The following is a 20,000-nucleotide window of genomic DNA, read 5'->3' as shown; positions in this document are numbered from 1 at the left end:
TCATGGCTAACTTTTACCTTTAAATAAAATAAAAACTACTGAGGCTAGAGGGCTGCAATTTGATATGTTTGATGACTGGAGGGTTGATGAGCAGCATAAAAAATTGCAGCCCTCTAGCCTCAGTAGTTTTTAAGATCTGAGGGCGGACATAAAAAGTGCGGACGGACGGACAAAGCCATCTCAATAGTTTTCTTTTACAGAAAACTAAAAATCCATAAAATTTAGGGAATTTGATGGGAAAAGAGGAGTGGCCAAACACCTGGTTTCAGAAAGTGCGATTTAATCCCATACCATAGAATGGTCATAGAGTTACGTCGTATAAAGTGACATATATACTAGGCTGCAATGGAATAGTGTGGCCAGCCCCTTTCTGCCCCGTCTTTGGCTCCCAGTTGGGGCTGGTCCCCATTCAAAAGATGGGTCGACTGGTTGGGGAACGACCCTTCTACTGAGCATCCTTGGATTAAGAACTGTGTCGAGATGAATAAGCCAGATACGAAGTATGAGTCGTGAAAGGTTTAGAATAATATAGATTTAGAAATAGAGTTTGAATGATTGAGTGTATGGCTGATTTAGTATCAGTGACATCGTGACGTCAGTGGTCTTTGATAATCAAGACTGCGCAGCATTCCACAAATTAAATGCATTCTGAAATTCCCTACGTATAAAAATTTCATTTAGGCGCCATGTTCATGAAAACGAACGTTAAACTTAAACGTTACTTTGGCTTAACGTTTATTTTAATGGATTTATTACCTTTATGATAAGTGCACCTTAACGATCTTTGTGCAAAGTCTCGTAAGAATAATATAAACAAGTAAAAAATGCGCCGAAGTTTCTTTGGCGCAATCGAGTTTTCTGTGGAGCCGATACAGCGTATAATCAAGGCCACCAAAAATAGATCTATCTGTCGGTGGTCTCGGTATAATGCTGTATGAGCCACGGCCCATGAAACTTTAACCACGGCCAGTGGTGGCATATCCTATATCGTTGCCAGAAGCACGATTATGGCTAACTTTAACCTTAAATAAAATAAAAACTACTGAGGCTAGAGGGCTGCAGTTTGTTAAGTTTGATGATTGGAGGGTGGATGCTCAGCATACCAACTTGCAGCCCTCTAGCCTCAGTAGTTTTCAAGATCTGAGGGCGGACAGAAAAGGTGCGGACAGAATAAAGTGCGGACGGACAGACAAAGCCGGCACTATAGTTTTCTTTTACAGAATACTAAGATGAAGAAATTGTTTATTCAGTAAAAGAAAATTATATTTATTCAGTAAAAGAATACTCAGATGTTTGAGAGACGGTAATAAATTGCATATTTTTCCTTTAAAATTAATTTATCAATATCAGAACCCGGAACTTCAGGAGAATCTCATCATATCGGCCATAAAAATGCTTTTGAGAATCAAGTTCTCGAAACATTTATTTTCTCTTTCGAGCTCAACTTTTCTGGTATCATTGAATGAGATCAATTTCCTTCAAAATATGCAGTCAGTGCAGATTTTATGCAAGAAAATATATCAGACTATTTATAATTAAACGTAATAAACGCAAATTCTTCAAAGACAGCCGTCATGTAAAAAATTAAACAAAATAGGCATTACCAGTAAGCACCACCTTCCTTAGCTAATTCGATAGCGTAGAAACTTCAATACCAGAAGCGGTAGTTCGGATAAAAAAAAAAAATAATAATAATAAATTTTTACTCGTGTGCGTCGGGGGGGCGGAGTATGGGCAGGGGCGGGGATATGGGTGGGGGAAGGGGGGCCGGTTGGCATCATACCGGTCAAAGTCCGGATTAAGGAGCATGGCTGAGCGTGACGTCGTTGACCTTGCTACGGTTGTGCAAGCGGTAAAAGGTCACTGTGAGACGTGACAGACACCGGAGTTAGACACTTTTATTGCGGTCGTAACTGGACGTCATAAAATGCCTTGTATAACCAGTTAATTATTTTTTCCGTGTGTGACAGTGTGGAGTACAGTTAATGAACTCGATGCTCAGACTAGCCGTTGTCCAACCCTGAGCCAGGTCATCTTACTCCCCTCTCTCTCTCTCTCTCTCTCTCTCTCTCTCTCTCTCTCTCTCTCTCTCTCTCTCTCTCTCTTTCCACTATGCCTTATATAATATAGCACACGCACATACGCAAACACAGTTACGCGCAATTATGCGGGATGGTTTTGTCAACGAAATCTCTGCATTTGTTGTAAAACCAGCGAAGGGTCTGTTCGCTAAACGGCCGTCCATGCTACCAGATTTCCTCAGCACTTGAGAACCGCCCGCTATATCTCTCCAGAAGCGAAGCACAGGCAATTTAGCGACATCCAACCTCGGCTGCATCACCAATCGGAAGTGGACGAGTAGACGGATTCAGTCTCAGGAGGATGGAGATGAGAGACTCAGCCGGGGCAACGTGACAAGTCGGCTGTAGGGATGATTTGCAATCCTATTTCCCTTCTTCTCGTCTTCGCATTGGCGAAACCTGAGACTACCAGAAGGGAAAAGGGGAAATTGGTGAACAGATGACGCTCATTGTTTTCTTTGTTTTGCAGTATTGTGCAAGAACTCACCTTGTTGCAGTATACGTTGCACAAAAAAAGTTAAGTATACCTTAGTTTTACCAGACCACTGAACTGATTGACAGCTCTTCCAGGGCTGGGCCGAAGGATTAGACTTATTTTACGTGACAAAGACCCAATTGGTTACTTAGCAACGGAACCTACAGCTTATTGTGGAATCCGAACCACATTATAGCGTGAAATGAATTTCTATCACCAGAAATAAATTCCTCTAATTCTTCATTAGACGGCCGGAGACTCGAATTCGGGCCTAGCGAGTGCTAGTCCACACCTCGATCGACTGGCCTAACGAGAACAATACATTGCACAAATATTTATGTTCAAGTTGTTCTCAGGAGCTACCAGTAAGCACCTACGCATTGTCGTCTTCAGTGTCAGTTCTTTTAAGTACAAAAAACGCGAGAAATTAAGGCAAAAACATACGTTTCATTTCACCAATTATTTAAAACGTAATTGCATTGTAGCTGCCCTTTTGATTCTTCATTCCCTCTTTGACCGAGCAGATGTAATCTTCATGAGGACCAAAAATACTGAGCGTTTAATGCCGTATAAAACCAGCGTTAATTGGTACCTGGAAACATGAGGATTCGGACTTGAAAAATAATAGCGTGCTTCTGTTGTGCTGCTCGACAGATCATAAACCCCACTTTGTAATTTATCCTCAGAAATGAAAGAAAGCTTCTCTCTCTCTCTCTCTCTCTCTCTCTCTCTCTCTCTCTCTCTCTCTCTCATTAAATTAAAAGGGTCTTATCCCTCATCGTCGCCTCCCTTCTTTCTCACTTTCTCCTCATTTTCACTTATTTTTTTCATCTCTTCTTAGAAAAGAAATTTCTCTCTCTCTCTCTCTCTCTCTCTCTCTCTCTCTCTCTCTCTCTCTCTCTCTCTCATTTAGTTAGAATGGTCTTGTCTCTCATCCCCTCCCTTTCTCTCTCACTTTCTTGTAATTATTCCTTTTTTTATTTCACCTTTCTTAATTAATAGAAACTCTCTCTCTCTCTCTCTCTCTCTCTCTCTCTCTCTCTCTCTCTCTCTCTCTCTCTGGACTTCAGCTCCGGTTTCAATTAAAAATAACGCGAACAAAGTTTTGAATTCTTTTTACAACTGCACTGATAAGCTTCTATAATTATCTCCCTTTGTCGTTTGTGCTTGACGCTGTCGCATCTCCGTAATTAAAATTTCTCAATTGCCGTTTTTTACGCAGATAAAGCACTGTGAATATCATATCAATAACTTCAAATGGTTTGAAAGGCTTTGCAACTAACGACCAGTGTGATCAATCAGCTGTTCGACCAACGTCCACAGATTTGAAATGAAATCTAGATGGGTTTGAAATTCTTTCCCCTTCCAGTTTTCGGTTTTGATGAGGACTGCTCCCAAAAGAAAAGAGTAGGATGAATGTTTGACGGGCTAATATTTGTATTTCATTCCGTTTCTGTGTGTTTTAATTTTGCGATCGCTTGTTTAGATAGATACTTGAAGGTTTTGGTTATTCATGTTTTTTTTTTTTATGTAGGAAATATTTAATCCATTGGTTAATAACTATCATTATTTCATGTGTGTTTGCATCCAGTTGATAAATAGTGTTTGGTGTTTTCCTCTGAAACGAATTTATCTATGCTTCGCTAAAACAATCTCATGTATACACTGCACTGCCATCCATTAGTTAATGTCATTCAATTAATTTGCAAATACGCAGCCATGGAATGAAGCTAAGAGTAAATATTAATCACAATATCCCGTTCAGTCATTTGCAAACCGTCCCCCGTCTCTCTCTCTCTCTCTCTCTCTCTCTCTCTCTCTCTCTCTCTCTCTCTCTCTCTCTCTCTCACTGGCCCCTATATAAACTAGCACATGCATATACACGAACTTAACAGGACGGGGTTGAGTGACTCAGCCAAGGCAGCGTGAAGATTCGGCTGTTGGGATGATTTGCAATCCTATTCTCCTTTCTGAGAATTTCCCTTCCTCTGAGAATTCCCCTTCTTTTGAGAATTCCCTTTCCTCTGAGAATTCCCCTTTTTCTGAGAATTTCCCTTCTGAGAATTTCTCTTTTGAGAACGCCAGAAGGGAAAAGAGAAAATCAGTGAAAAAATAATTGTTATTTGTGTATGTATTTTGCAGTATTGTGCAAGCTCTCAACTTGTTGTAGTATATATTGCATAAATATTTATGTGCAAATTGTTCGCAGGAGCTAACAATGTGCATCTAAGCGTTTTGTTTTCTGGGTCGACTCTGATAAGTACAAAAAAAAAAACGAAAAATGAAGGAAAAAATATACGTTTCATTTCACCAGTTATCTAATACTTAATTGCATTGTTGACCTTTAATTTTTCGTTCCCTCTTTGACAGAGCAGATATAATCCTCGTAAGGTCAAAAATACGAGGCGGTGAATACCACATAAAACCAGCGCGAATTGGTGCCTTAAAACATGAGGATTCTTACCTGAAAATATGCTCATGCTTCTGTTGTGCGGGGGGACAGATAAAAAAACCCCATTTTGTATTTTTTGCTCTAAAATGAAAGAAAGACTCTCTCTCTCTCTCTCTCTCTCTCTCTCTCTCTCTCTCTCTCTCTCTCTCTCTCTGGAACCCAGCTCCGGTATCAATTACAAATATCGTAAATAAAATTTTGAAATCTTTTGACTGGTAATGTTCTATAAACGTCACCCTGTTTCTTTTGTGCTTGACGCCTTCTCATCTCCGTAATTAAAAGTTTTCATTTATGTTTTTTTTTTTGCGCAGTTAAAGCACCGTGAATCTCATATAAATAACTTTAAATGGTTTGAAAGGATTGTAACTAACGACCAGTGTGATAAATCAGCTGTTCTACCAACTTCCATGGAATTCGAAATTGAATCCAGATCTCTCTCTCTCTCTCTCTCTCTCTCTCTCTCTCTCTCTCTCTCTCTCTCTCTCTCTCTCTCTCTCTCTCTCCCCACTGGCCCCTATATAAACTTGTACATGCATATACACGAACACATCGTTGCGCGCGCTTATGCGGGTTGGTCTTGTCAACGAAATCTCTGCACCTGATGGGTAAATGCATTTGAGGGGTCTGTTCGCTAAACGGCTGTCCATACTAACAGACTTTTTCAGAATTTGAGAACCGCTCGCGATATATACCGAAGGCCAGGTAGTCTGGCGACATCCAGCCTCGGTTTTATCACCAACCAGAAGTGGACAAGTGGACGGAGCCTGACTTGGGAGGATGGAGCTGAGTGACTCAGCCACGGCAACGTGACGAGTTGGCTGTAGGGATAATTTACAATCCTATTTCCTTTCTCGTCCTTTCATTGGCGACACCTGAGAGTGCCTGAAGGGACAAGAGGAAAGGAGTGAAGAAAAAATACTTATTTCTGGCTTTCATTTGCAGTACCGTGCAAGGTCTCAACGTTATATATCGTACAAATATTTATGTTTGAGTTGTTGTCAGCTGCTAGCAATATGCACCCACGCCTCTTAGTCTTCTGTGTCGATTCTGTTAAGTAGAGACAACTGAAGAAATGAAAGCAAAACCATACATTTAATTTTTCCTATTAGTTAAATCTTAATTGCATTGTTACCATCCTATAATTCTTCATGCCCTCTGACTGAGCAGTCGTAATATTCGTAAGGCCTAACAATACAGAGTTTAATGCCATATTAAACCAGAGTGAATTATTGCTCGGACTTATGGATTCTGTCCTAAAAAGTATACGTGTGCTTCTGTTTTGCGCGTAGATAGATCAAAAATTTTTTTTAACTCATCCCCTAAAATAAAAGAAAGGTCTCTCTCTCTCTCTCTCTCTCTCTCTCTCTCTCTCTCTCTCTCTCTCTCTCTTTGAAATCCTGCTCCGTTATCAATAAAAAATAACCTGAATAAAGTTTTGAATTCTTTTTACAACTGGACTCATAAGGTTCTATAATTGTCTCTCTTTTTCCTTTTTGTTTGACGCTTTCACACTTCAGTAAGAACAAATTTTCAATTATGATTTTTTTTGCTCAGTAAAAGCATCGTGAATCTCGTGTAAATAACTTCAAATGGTTTGAAGGGCTTTGCAACTAGCGACCAGTGTGATCAATCAGCTGTTCGACCAACGTCCACAGATTTCAGAATGAAGTCTGCCTGTGTTTGGAATTTTTCACTTTCCAGTTTTCGGTTTTAGATGAGAACTGCCCCAAGAAGAAGGGGGATAATGTTTGACGGGTTAATATTTGTATTTCATTGTTTCTGTATTTTGTAATTTTGCGATCGCCTGTTTAGATGGATTTGAATTTTTGGTTAATCATCTTCTTGTAATGTAGGAAATATTTATATGCATTGGTTGATAACTGTCATTATTTCATGTTTGTTTGCATCCAGTTGATAAATAGTATGTTGTTTTTCCTTCTGATATGAATTAATCCATGCATCGCTAAACGATTTCATCAGACATCCTTCAGCTGATATCTTACAAATTCATATGCAAATACTTACAACCATGGAATCAAGCTGAAAGTGAATATTAATCACAATATCCCTTTCAGTCATTCACATTCTCTCTCTCTCTCTCTCTCTCTCTCTCTCTCTCTCTCCTCTCTCTCTCCACTGGCCCTATATAATGTAGCACACGCATGAACTCAAACACGGAGTTTTCTTTAGCGAAATCTCAGCACCTTATGTAAAATCGGCGAAGGGTCTGTTAGCTAAAAGGCTATCCATGTTAACAGAATTTCCCAGCGCTTGAGAACCGCTGCGATATCTCTTCAAAAGCCAGTCGCAGACAGTTTAACGACATCCATCCTCCGTTTCATCAACAAACAGAAGTGGACAACTGGACGGATCCTGACTTAATAGGACGGGGTTGAGTGACTCGGCCAGGGAAACGTGACGATTCAGCTGTTGGGATGATTTGCAATCTTATTCCCTTTCTGAGAATTTTCCTTCCTCTGAGAATTCCCTTCTTCTGAGAAATCCCCTTTTTCTGAGAATTTCCCTTCTGAGAATGCCTGAAGGGAAAAGAGAAAATCAGTGAAAAAATCATTCTTATTTTTGTTTATACTTTGCAGTATTGTACAAGCTCTCATTATATATTGCATAATATTTATTTTCTGTGTCGATTCTGATAAGTACAAAAAAACGAAAATGAAGGCAAAAACATACGTTTCATTTCACAAGTTATATAATACTTAATTGCATTGTTGCCGACATTTAATATCTCATTGCCTCTTTGACAGAGCAGATGTAATCTTCGTAAAGTCTAAAAATAGTCAGCGTTTAATGCAATATAAAACCAGCGTGAATCGGTGCCTGAAAACATGGGGATTCTGACCTCAAAATATGCACATGCTTCTGTTATGCGGGGGACAGATAAAAAAATCCCATTTTGTATTTTTTCCTCTAAAATGAAAGAAAGATTCTCTCTCTCTCTCTCTCTCTCTCTCTCTCTCTCTCTCTCTCTCTCTCTCTCTCTCTCTCTCTCTCTCTTCATTAAATGAAAAGGGTCTTTTCTCTCATCGCCTCCCTTCTTACTGTGTCATAACTTTCCCTTATTTTTTCATCTCTTCTTAGAAAAGAAATTTCTCTCTCTCTCTCTCTCTCTCTCTCTCTCTCTCTCTCTCTCCATTTAGTTATAAGGGTCTTGTCTCTCATCCCCTTCCTTCTTTCTCTCTCACTTTCTTGTAATTATTCCCTTATTTTTTTATTTAGTAGAAACTCTCTCTCTCTTTCTCTCTCTCTCTCTCTCTCTCTCTCTCTCTCTCTCTCTCTCTCTCTCTCTCTCTCTCTCTCTCTCTCTCTCTCTCTCTCTCTCTCTCTCTCTCCGGACTTCAGCTCCGGTTTCAATTAAAAATAACGCGAATAAAGTTCTGAATTCTTTTTACGACTGCACTGATAAGCTTCTATAATTATCTCCCTTCGTCATTTGTGCTTGACGCTTTCACATCTCCGTCATTAAAAATTTTCAACCATCGTTTTTTACGCAGCTGGAGCACTGTGGATATCATATCAATAACTTCAAATGGGTTGAAAGGATTAGCAACTATAACGACCAGTGTGATCAATCAGCTGTTCGACCAGCGTCCACAGATTTCGAAATGAAATCTCGATGGGTTTGAAGTTCTTCCCCCTTCCAGTTTTCGGTTTTGATGAGGACTGCTCCCAAAAGAGTAGTAGGAATGTTTGACGGGCTAATATTTGTATTTCATTCCGTTTCTGTATGCTTTGATTTTGCCATCGCTTGTTTAGATTTATACTTAAGGTCTTTGGTTAATAATTTTTTAAATGTATATAATATTCATATGCATCGGTTGACGATTATCATTGCGTAACATGCTTTTGGTCCGCTGGTATAGTGGTTAGTGTCTTGTAATGCTGCTCGGATGTCGCGGGTTCGCGTCTCCCCAGGGCGATGAAAAATCACTGGCTCTACATCATGATCAGTTACTACTGCAGTGTGGGGTCTGCGGTGGGAGGTTGAAACGAACATTCTTGGGAAGTTTGAATTTGAAGTCAGTGGCCACTCTGTGTGCTTGTTCCATGTGAATACTTTTCATCTATTGAAATAATAATAATAATTGTTTCCATCCAGTTGATAAACAGTATATGGTTTTCCTGGGGTATGACTTTAACCTTGTTTCGCTAAATAATCTCATGTATACATTTCACTACCATTACCTCAGCCCATATCTTTCAATTACTCTGCAAGCACACACAGCCATGGAATCAACCTGAAAGTAAATATTAATCGCAATACTCCTATTCATTCGCAAGCGCTCTCTCTCTCTCTCTCTCTCTCTCTCTCTCTCTCTCTCTCTCTCTCTCTCTCTCTTTTACTTATATTTTTCACTTTCTAAACAAAACGATTATTTTTCTCACTTTTCCTCCAGTGGCTTTCGGGTCTCATTGTAAGCCACCGCTAGTTTTATAAGACCTCCACTTTGTCTCGAACCTTCTCAGTCCAGTTATCTTGTGAATTTTTCTCTCCTTATTTTACGAACCCCTCGATGCTGAGGGTCCACATGATGGTTGGGGCAGAGATGTTGCAAGACAGAATGACGTCGTGGGTCTGCTGATTGATTTGTATCCTTAATCTGGTGTCGCGACGGCCACGATCATCAACGCCAGTCACTATAAAGCCCGAGAACCAAAAGATTGAGGAGTAGTGTGAAATTTATCTTCAATCATTTTCTAAAGAATTGGTGGGTGAATGGACTAAAGTTATTTTAACACTAGGATGCCCAGACTGAGCTACCACTCTGCAAACCCGGAGAGAATCGTCTTGACTCCCACACATTTTGTGCTCTTAAAAGACTTTAGAAAGTGAGTGCTCAGCTGAATTCTCTCTCTTGCTGTTTTATTGAAAATAAAGTTGAGACTCTATGTGATTGTATTTTTGGCGAAACGGGAAAGTTATTTGTGCTGAATTGATTTTCTACGAATAAAATTGCCGTAGGGTAAGAGTTCATAGATATGTGGCTTCTTTTATTACTTTTAAATTAATTTAAGGTTGTCGATGGTTTTTTGTGCCTCCTGTGAATAGGACGTTACCCTGTTGGGCTCCAGTAAGTGGACTAGTTTGAGTCTTCCCCATGGCAAGGAAATCGTTACTGGCACTTTTTGCGGACCTTAATGGGGCCATAAGCAAGTTCGATGGTCACAGTGAGTTTTGAGAGCCGTAGGGTGAGTGCTGCAAGAGTCGGAGTGCTCTATAAATTTCTTGGTGCACATGCATCATTGCATTTTATGACTCATTCTTACTTTTAAAATCCATATAAAACTCTCACATTGTTTGAAACGATTTATTCTCTAAAGAGCTGGAGGGCGCGCTCTACTCTGTGCTGGAACCCGGCGCTGCCCTTCATGTCTCCCTACCCCGCCCCACCCAGGGCGGAAAAACAGGTTTGCAGGAGGAGGTGGATGTGTCTCCCGATCCCCCCTACCTACCAGGTTTGCAGCACCCTCCCGATCCCCTACCTACCCAGCACCCACCCGGGGCGGACAAACAAGAAAGATCCATTCGGATTTTATTATTATCGATGAAAGACGAAAGTTATTCTGGCATGATCAACAAATTCCGTTTAATTGCTGGAAACTCTCTTTTGAACCGCTGTTGATGGCAAGTCATATGTTAAGTTCTCAAGAACTAGTTAATTCAAAACATAGAAGGAAATAAGAATATGAAAGAAAGTTCAGACGTAAAAAAAGTAAAAAAAAAAAAAAAAAAAAAAAAAAAGAGGGTGGGGCGGGAAGCTACTAATTGGGTGTACGCTTTGTTCTCCGGCAATCGTTGTTGACGAACCTGAAGTGGAATCAGTCGTCTTCTTAAATGGGGAGTTCTGGAGATGCAGGCTCATTAGCTAATGATTCCATGATAATAATTTTTTTAAGTACATTGTTATCGTCTGACCTAATTCAGAGACGCACGTGTGTTTTATATGCAGGTGTGATTTGAACAGATACAAACATCCTTATATATATATATATATATATATATATATATATATATATATATATATATATATATATATATATATATATATATATATATATATATATATATATATTATATATATCTTTCTTTGTTTCTTGCAAGATATACAGCCTTTGCTGACTAATTGGTATCTCTTTCCATATACCATTTACCATTTTCACGGCATTATCTCTGAACTGAATATCACAGCGAGCTTTCTTCTGAGCGCGCGCGCGCACACCCACACACACACACACACACACACACACACACACACACACACACACAGGGGTCGGGGAGGGAGGAGATACAATCTTAAGAAATGGTTTTAATCTTCGTTCAGGATAAAGTTTCACCAACTTTAGCGACCGTAAGAGGAAAAACTTTTGGTGTTGCAGAAGATTTTTCCGAGTTCCTGCAGTTACTTAATATTCCTACGCACTTGTTTGAGAGAGAGAGAGAGAGAGAGAGAGAGAGAGAGAGAGAGAGAGAGAGAGAGAGAGTTTCCAAAAGTATGTATTGTGAATAGAGCATTAGACCCAAAGGAAGCGAGAGGGAAAGTATGGATGCTTTGGCGTGAACGATACAACAGGAACCGTCCCCCAGTGTAGAACATCATTTAATTTGTATCAAGAAAATAATTCTTTTTTCGAAGTCCGGTCCTCCAGATTTTCATATAAAGTATATTGCTCTGCAATATATTTGTGAGACTGTTTTCGAGTTAATGGTAAAGCTTTTTTCTATATTCCATATAACCTGAACGCAAATTTTCTAAGAATATTAGGCTAAAGTCCCAAATGTAAATTCTTAATATTACATTATCTAAAAATGTAAAAATGGCAGCTATAAAAATTTTATCTCGTGACAGCTATTATACAGAGTATCAAGTTCATTTTTCTTCGACTTTGTTATAATAAAAATTACACGCATTTTTTCGGAGTATCAAGAAGAAAATTCAGAATATTATTGAAAGCAGACGGTATCTGTTATCTGAAAATAGAATTGCATTTTCTAAAGTCACAAGCATGTAAAATTTTTCTGTATAATTTTTAGAATATCTGGAAAAGAAAATATTCGGAAATACATATAAAAAGGGTCTTGCTAATTGTCAATGGTATTCTTTCAGAAATGTACGTGAAAAACGAATAGTTTTTTGCTAAAATTTCAATGTTGTGTTGTCGATAAATAGACGGCATTTTTTACTATCATGCCCCAAAATAAAATGGCGTTCTAAAGAATATGACAAGCTCATAGAAAAGGAGTTTTATATATAATTTTAGAACATCTAAACTAAAACAATAGAATTACACATTCAAAGGATTCTTGCAAATGATCAATCGTATCTTTTAGAATTGTACATGGAAACAGAAATGCCTTTTCTCACAACGTGAGCCAATAAACAAAGGTATCTATTTAGAGCAATGAATGAAAAGTCTTTTGTTGTAATGATCGAGTTGGAAAAAAACACAGAAAGATGTATCTTCTAATTTTGTCTCCATTATAAAAGCTCAGAAAGTAATCCAATCTATAATTTGAGTACTAGAATAAAAATATGATTGAAAACGTATTGCCCAATTATGCTTTTGTATTCAAAACTCCCAATATTTTCCAGTAATTTGAGTATTAAACAATAAATGATAATACCATCTCTAGAGTCTGGTTTTTTAAACTAAAGGTGAATATACACAGTCGTTATGGATATAGCCAATGGTGGTTGCTGAGCACGAGCTGTAGTGATATCAGTTGTGGATATTTACCGTCAACTTAGAAAAAACAAAAACAAAAAACTTATCAGTTATCTATAGACGCTAAGAGCATTATCGCCTTGACAGTTTAATCACCCACGCCTGTCACAACCCCTGCTAAGAGAAGAGGATAGTGAAATGTGTAAAAAACATTAACAATTGCAACGGAAAATGGGTTACAGTGAGGCGCTAAATATACCGGCTGATGGAGTATCTTACCGCGTCAAACGTCAGATGTTTGTGTATTTATATCTTCTATGCGTAACACAGGTCGCCTGCGGTTAATTAAACGTTACATTAAACTTTCACAAGTTTTTTAACAGGAAATGCAGAGTAATATAATGCGTTTGATACATTATAAATACGATGCCGTAGCAGAATTAATTGAAACATTGCCGTCATTTTTTACGAAACAGGTAATCAACAGGTACTCTTCAGAGCCCGTAGCAATGAACAGTTTTTAAGCGTTTATAAAATCAAAATCCATTGCAATAACAGTTAGAAATTCTTATTCGACGTTTAATCTTTGATCAGCGTGTTTTTACTAGAACAAAGTGTCTGATTCAACAGCTTAATTGTTAATTAGTTTAATAGTTACCAGAAGGGTATCGTACTTAACTTTATTCGTGATCAATTTACTAATTATTTAATGGGAAAATTTAATATCACCTAATCTTGATCACCGTGATAACAATCAATAGAAAAAAACACTTGATATAAGTAAATACTTGTCCAGTGCGTCAAAAATCCGATAGACTACTAATCCCATTTAAATAAATCAAAGAAATATGAATTAAATATACAAACCGAAATGACAGATTCTCCAAAGAAACGAAAAGAGAGAGAGAGAGAGAGAGAAAAGAGAGAGAGAACGAAAAACTAGCATTCTACCGAGGTTAAAGGGGGTCAGGAAAGGTGATATGGAGGCCAGAATCACCTGGTGGTGGTTCCTCCTGACGGTGACGCGATCGATTTTCCTCCCATAACAGCTGACGTTGCAACGGGTTGGCCAGAGGTGGGATTTTTTTTCGGGGATGAAGATGTTAGGACGGGTAAGGAGGAAGAAAAAGATTTAGGAAATGGGATGTCTGTCGGGATTGTATGAAGGTGGAGTGTTGGGTGCAGGAATATATTTTGTTATTATTTAGGCTATGCAGTTGTGATTGTATATATATATATATATATATATATATATATATATATATATATATATATATATATATATATATATATATATATATTATATATATATTTATTTATTTATTTATTTATATATATATGTATATATATATGTCGCAAAAATAGACACATAACTTCTCTATTTATATATATTCATATTACTCGTGCTAAGCTTCAATAGGTCGGGACGGTTTAGATTCCAGATTCTTTAATGTACTAAGTACAGGCTTTCGAAGACATACAGTCTTCTTCTTCAGGTGCCGGTGCACTGTGGAGATAACAGCTGCGATTGGGTATATATGTATGCCCTTCGCTACAGTCGTCGTGATCACCGTGGCCAAATGCTTAATCCTTTGTTGTTCGAAATTAAGCATACGGCCACGGAGATCAAGAAGACTGCTGGGAAGGGCAGAACACCCGCGGGGATTAGAAACTGCATCGTCAGCTGACGAAGAAGACTGTATGTCTTCGAAAGCCTGTACTTAGTAAATTAAGAAGAATCTGGAGTCTAAACCACCCCGTCTTACTGAAACCTAATACGAGTAATATAAACACACACACATACATATACATACATACATACATATATATATATATATATATATATATATATATATATATATATATATATATATATATATATATATATATATATATATATATATATATATATATATATATATATATATATATATATATATATATATATATATATATATATATATATCACAAACATTAAGCTACAAAAGTCGTTTAGTATCCAATACCCTTTACCTCGGGAATAATACCGAAGGGGAATTATAACTGATAAGGCCACGACCCACTTATCAATAATAATTCCTTTGGCAATATTTCGAGATAGAGCGGATTAGACATTGAACGACATTTATAGATCAGTGTTTGTGAATATCAAAATGTTACGGTTAGGTGATAAAAATTCATAAATATTTATGTAATATATATATATATATATATATATATATATATATATATATATATATATATATATATATATATATATATGTAATCTAAGCATAGTTGTACTGTATATATATAGTGAAACATTTCATTAAAAATTTATTATTATTATTATTATTATTATTATTATTATTATTATTATTATTATTATTATTTCTAACGTTTCCCTGTTGTATTACTCTTCAACTATTAAACTTAATCTACCTTTCTTTCTAAACTTCGAGTTTTCATTCGTTACCATTCATATGTCATTATTGCAATTCAGTCGGTCTGACTTAATGAAAACCGTGCTATATTTCATTAAGTATGCAAATGATTTCTATGGAAGTTACAGTTCTCTCTCTCTCTCTCTCTCTCTCTCTCTCTCTCTCTCTCTCTCTCTAACGATGATCTACATTCACTCTCAGGCATAATGGTGAGGCTCAACACAGTCAAGCCTCGTAAAGTAATCAAACTTCATGCTCTATTAACACACGCTGAAACTGACTAGCTTAACTGTGACATGGGCCCGGAGCGTAATTAACTTACGGCCACAGTTACCAGACATCAGTCTGGTTTTACCAACGTTGCTTAATAATTTCGGTGAAGTGAGGAACATTTATTATTATTATTATTATTATTATTATTATTATTATTATTATTATTATTATTATTATTATTACTGAAATCTAGTACCCTGATAGCTTTATGGTTGAATTGAGTACCTACGGTATTATTATTATTATTATTATTATTATTATTATTATTATTATTATTATTATTATTATTATTATACTAGCTTGATAACTCTATTGTTGAATTGAACTCCTTCGTTATTATTATTATTATTATTATTATTATTATTATTATTATTATTATTATTATAAGAGTATTAACTTATTGTTGAAGAGTTCCTTCGATTAACTATTATTGTTGATTATTATTATTATTTTATTATTATTATTATTATAAGAGTATTATAACTCTATTGTTGAATTGAGCTCCTTCGTTATTATTATTATTATTATTATTATTATTATTATTATTAAAAAATCTAGTAGCATGATAACGTTACTGTTAAATTGATCACCAGTGTTTTTGTTGTTTTTGTTATTTATCAATGATATTATGATGTATTTACCAACATAATGCGACATTATTGGTAAAAGGGAACGCACGTTTCTATCACCATTATTTTTGCTGTTGGTGTTACCAACGCACAAAATTTTTAGGTCACCCCTGTTGAAAATATTGAGATTTTGTCATGTTGTGCAGGCTTACTTCAGGGCAGCTAATTGCCTTTATCCAGCTGAAGCCTGAAGGGAAAACAAGGGGAAAAATGGGGATTACAGGGCTTTGGGTAAACGGAAGTTGTTAGAAAATTCTAAAGCTTAAAAGGGAAGCCAAAGAAATTTGGCTTTAGCTTTTTTTGTCTTGCGTCACGAAGGTTTAACGAATGTAAATGGAAGAACAGATTCCTGACTGATTCCACGTTACGCAAGTCTATAAATTCTTATTTAACAAGATCTACGAATTTGTAACTTCATAAATCTATCCATTCATAATTCCAGAGCTGCCTTATTCCTAATGCCCTAGGACTATTTCTCCCTAATTTTATAATTCTGTCGTCATCTAATCAATTCCAAAGATCTATCGCTTCTTGGCCTTTTTGTTTAACATCAGTATGTAAAACGTAATTCCAAAGATTTGTTGACTCATGATTCCGTATGTTTCTCAATTCCTGATTGAATGAAATGGCCTAAATCAGACTTGCTGACTCGTGATTCTGGGAATATATCGCTTCCTAATTCCAACAGTCAGTTTGATGTCAACTGTGAATTTTATTGAAGGAATTTCTGAAGCCAACGGATTTTTAACACCACTATTTCCTTATTCCAGACTTACCGACTCACGATTCCAGAAAGCAACTGGTTCATTTGAAATTTTGAATTAACTGGTATTTCCAGGGTGTTATTGAGTCTTTTCCATAAACCAAAAGATTCTTAAAACAAGCAGATATTGATTCTTATCTCGGAGATTTCACTGACTTTCCAGAAGCCTACCGCATCTACTGATTCCATATTTTTTTTCTCCTTCCAGATCCATCTTCCAGGACATGGTGAGCATGGACACACTCATCATGAAGGTCATGAACTTCGCCCAGAGGCTGGTGAACGCCGACAGAGCTTCGCTCTTCTTGGTCGATTCCAAGAATCGACAGCTGTACGCGAGGATCTTCGACATGGGGAGCGAATTCGACGAAGACAACCCACCTCAGGCCTCTAAGGAGATCAGGTAAGGGGAAAGGAGGAATACACTATGAAAGAGAGAGAGAGATAGTAATATATATATATATATATATATATATATATATATATATATATATATATATATATATAAATATATATACACACATATGTTATATATAATATATTATAAATATATATGTGTGTTTTATATATATATTATATATATATTATATTTTTTTTTTATTTATAATATGTGTATGCATGTATATATTATACATATGTATGTATGTATGTATGTGTATGCATGCGTATGTGTATTGTTGGTTTGTGTGTATAAGTCTGGCGCATCTAGGTTTTATAAAACGACCTCAAGCAGTTTCAGAGGCTTATCACTGGGAATGCTGTTGAATGCACACTTCATTTAAGCTCAAGTAGACTTGCTGAATAAAAACTTTTATCCTTGTGTAAATAAGTATAATCAAAAGAAGAAGAAGAAGAAGAAGCGAATAATCATATCACAAACGACGGGAAGAACGGGAAGTGATAGTTAAACAAGCTGGAGAAAGAGATCTGAATTTTGAAATCAAAGATAAACATTAATTCCCGAAATGAGCAGTAAGCAAACAACGGGCTTTGGGAGGAGATAGTCTGATAAGGCGAGTTCTTAAATTAACCTCATTTATCATTTATGACTTTCCTTCGTCGTAAATTAAACTCAGCGCGCCTTATTTAGGACCACGTCTGTAAATAAGTACTTAGGCCCTCTTTCGGCTTTTCGGGGAAGTGAGGCTCAGACGTTTGAGTGATGAAGGGTGAAATGTAATTTGCATCCTTATACTTAATTTAACTGGTGATTCGGGTTCAACGTAATATTGGTGCTGGCTAAAGGAGTCCTGTATTGCCATATATATATATATATATATATATATATATATATATATATATATATATATATATATATATATATATATATATATATATATATTTTTTTTTTTTTTTTTGAAGGGGCGTGATAATAATATATATTTTTAATAATCGATTTTTTTTTCCATGAAGTATGTTCAGGGAAAACCTTTTTCATGTTAATGTACGAAATGTTATCAAGACTTCTTCCTCAGTCGTACAGTTGTCCTGGAAAGCCTCGTTGTGACCCGCATGATGTATGATTTCATAGAACCAAGTTTTGGGAATGTGTTTGGAAGATCTGGATTGTATAAATGTCATGTAAGGATGAGTTCTGTAAAAAAAAAAAAATCGTCTTTTTCATATTTAACGGGGACTCTGCACACTCATTTCGTGTTTTTCCAGGCTTATTTTGTGACCAAAAGATTTTGCACGAGAAAATGTAATTGATTGACATGGGGAAAACGCAGAACACAATTTTTTCATATTTCTTATAGCAAAGAAGACCTAGACCTACCTGGAGAAGAACTATGAGGCGGAAGGCTGGTGGTGAGCGGAGATCTATGGAAGTGAAAGGACAGGAACGACATTAAGGCCGAATTTCACAGAGGCCATTTACATAGAGCGGCTTTGGAAGCTGTGATGATCATTATGATTTTGATGATGGTTATGATTTTGATGACGATGATGATTTTGATTATGATAATAACAATTATAATTTTGATGATGGTAATGATTATGATTTTGATAATGAAGGTTATGATTTCGATGATGACGGTCATGATTTTGAAGAGCATGATGATTATGATTTTTATGATGATTATTATTTTGATGACTATGATGATTTTGATGATGATGATGATGATGGTGATGATTTAGATGATGACGATGATTTCGATGATGGTGGTCATGATTTTGATGAGGATGGTGATTATGATTTTTATGATGATGATGCTTATGATTTTGGTGAGGATGGTGACTATGATTTTAATGATGATGCTTATGATTTAGATGATGATGTTTTTGGTGATGATGGTCATGATTTAATGAGGATGATGGTTATGTTTTTGATGATTATGATTTTGATAATAATGATGATGGTTATGAATTTAATGACTACAGAAACGATGATGATGATTATGATTTTGATAATGATAATGAGGATGATTATAATTTTGATGACGATGATGATTATCATTTTGTTAATGATGGTTATGATTTTGATAATGATGGTTATAATTTAGATACTGGTGATGATGGTAATGAAGCTGATGATGATTAGTACAAAACGCTCGTCAGAATATTCGTATTAGACTAGTTAACCATTGTTATTAATTCCCAGCAATAAAAAGTTTTCTTTTATTTTTTCCTTTTTAATATATAAGAACATTAAAATATTAAGTAACATATCAGGTGAAACAAAGTCCTTTGCATTTCCAAAAGCCCTTTTGTTAGTAATAAACTATACCTTTCGATCTAGTGGTGGTCAGAATCCCATCTCTCACTCAATTAGGATGATATTCCATATATATATATATATATATATATATATATATATATATATATATATATATATATATATATATATATATATATATATATTATATATATATATATAAAATTTTTGAGTTTTCTGGCTCTTGCTTATATATTGTGTTTTGTTTTAGTCATTAAAATAATGGAATTTGTTTATATATATATATATAATATATATATATATATATATATATATATATATATATATATATATATATATATATATATATATATATATATATATATATATATATATTTGTTACAATACTATATATGTAAATATATGTACATATATATATATATATATATATATATATATATATATATATATATATATAAAAATATCCACATACGTGTACACATACATACACACAGTGTTAGTAGCAAATATATATATTACTGATAATGCCAAAGATGATTATTTT

General features: G+C 35.8%; 1 protein-coding gene across 1 annotated transcript in view; it reads left to right on the top strand.

The window, feature by feature from the left end:
- LOC136847553 (probable 3',5'-cyclic phosphodiesterase pde-5) overlaps positions 1-20,000 on the top strand; it is a 275,359-nt gene that overhangs the window by 223,762 nt on the left and 31,597 nt on the right. The window contains exon 8 of the mRNA XM_067119278.1: positions 16,988-17,182. Coding sequence (XP_066975379.1) covers positions 16,988-17,182 — 195 coding nt within the window. The remainder of the gene's footprint in view (positions 1-16,987; positions 17,183-20,000) is intronic.

This window comes from Macrobrachium rosenbergii, chromosome 17 (assembly GCF_040412425.1).
Source record: "Macrobrachium rosenbergii isolate ZJJX-2024 chromosome 17, ASM4041242v1, whole genome shotgun sequence".
Lineage (NCBI taxonomy): Eukaryota > Metazoa > Arthropoda > Malacostraca > Decapoda > Palaemonidae > Macrobrachium > Macrobrachium rosenbergii.
This window is presented reverse-complemented; position numbering and strand designations above follow the sequence as displayed.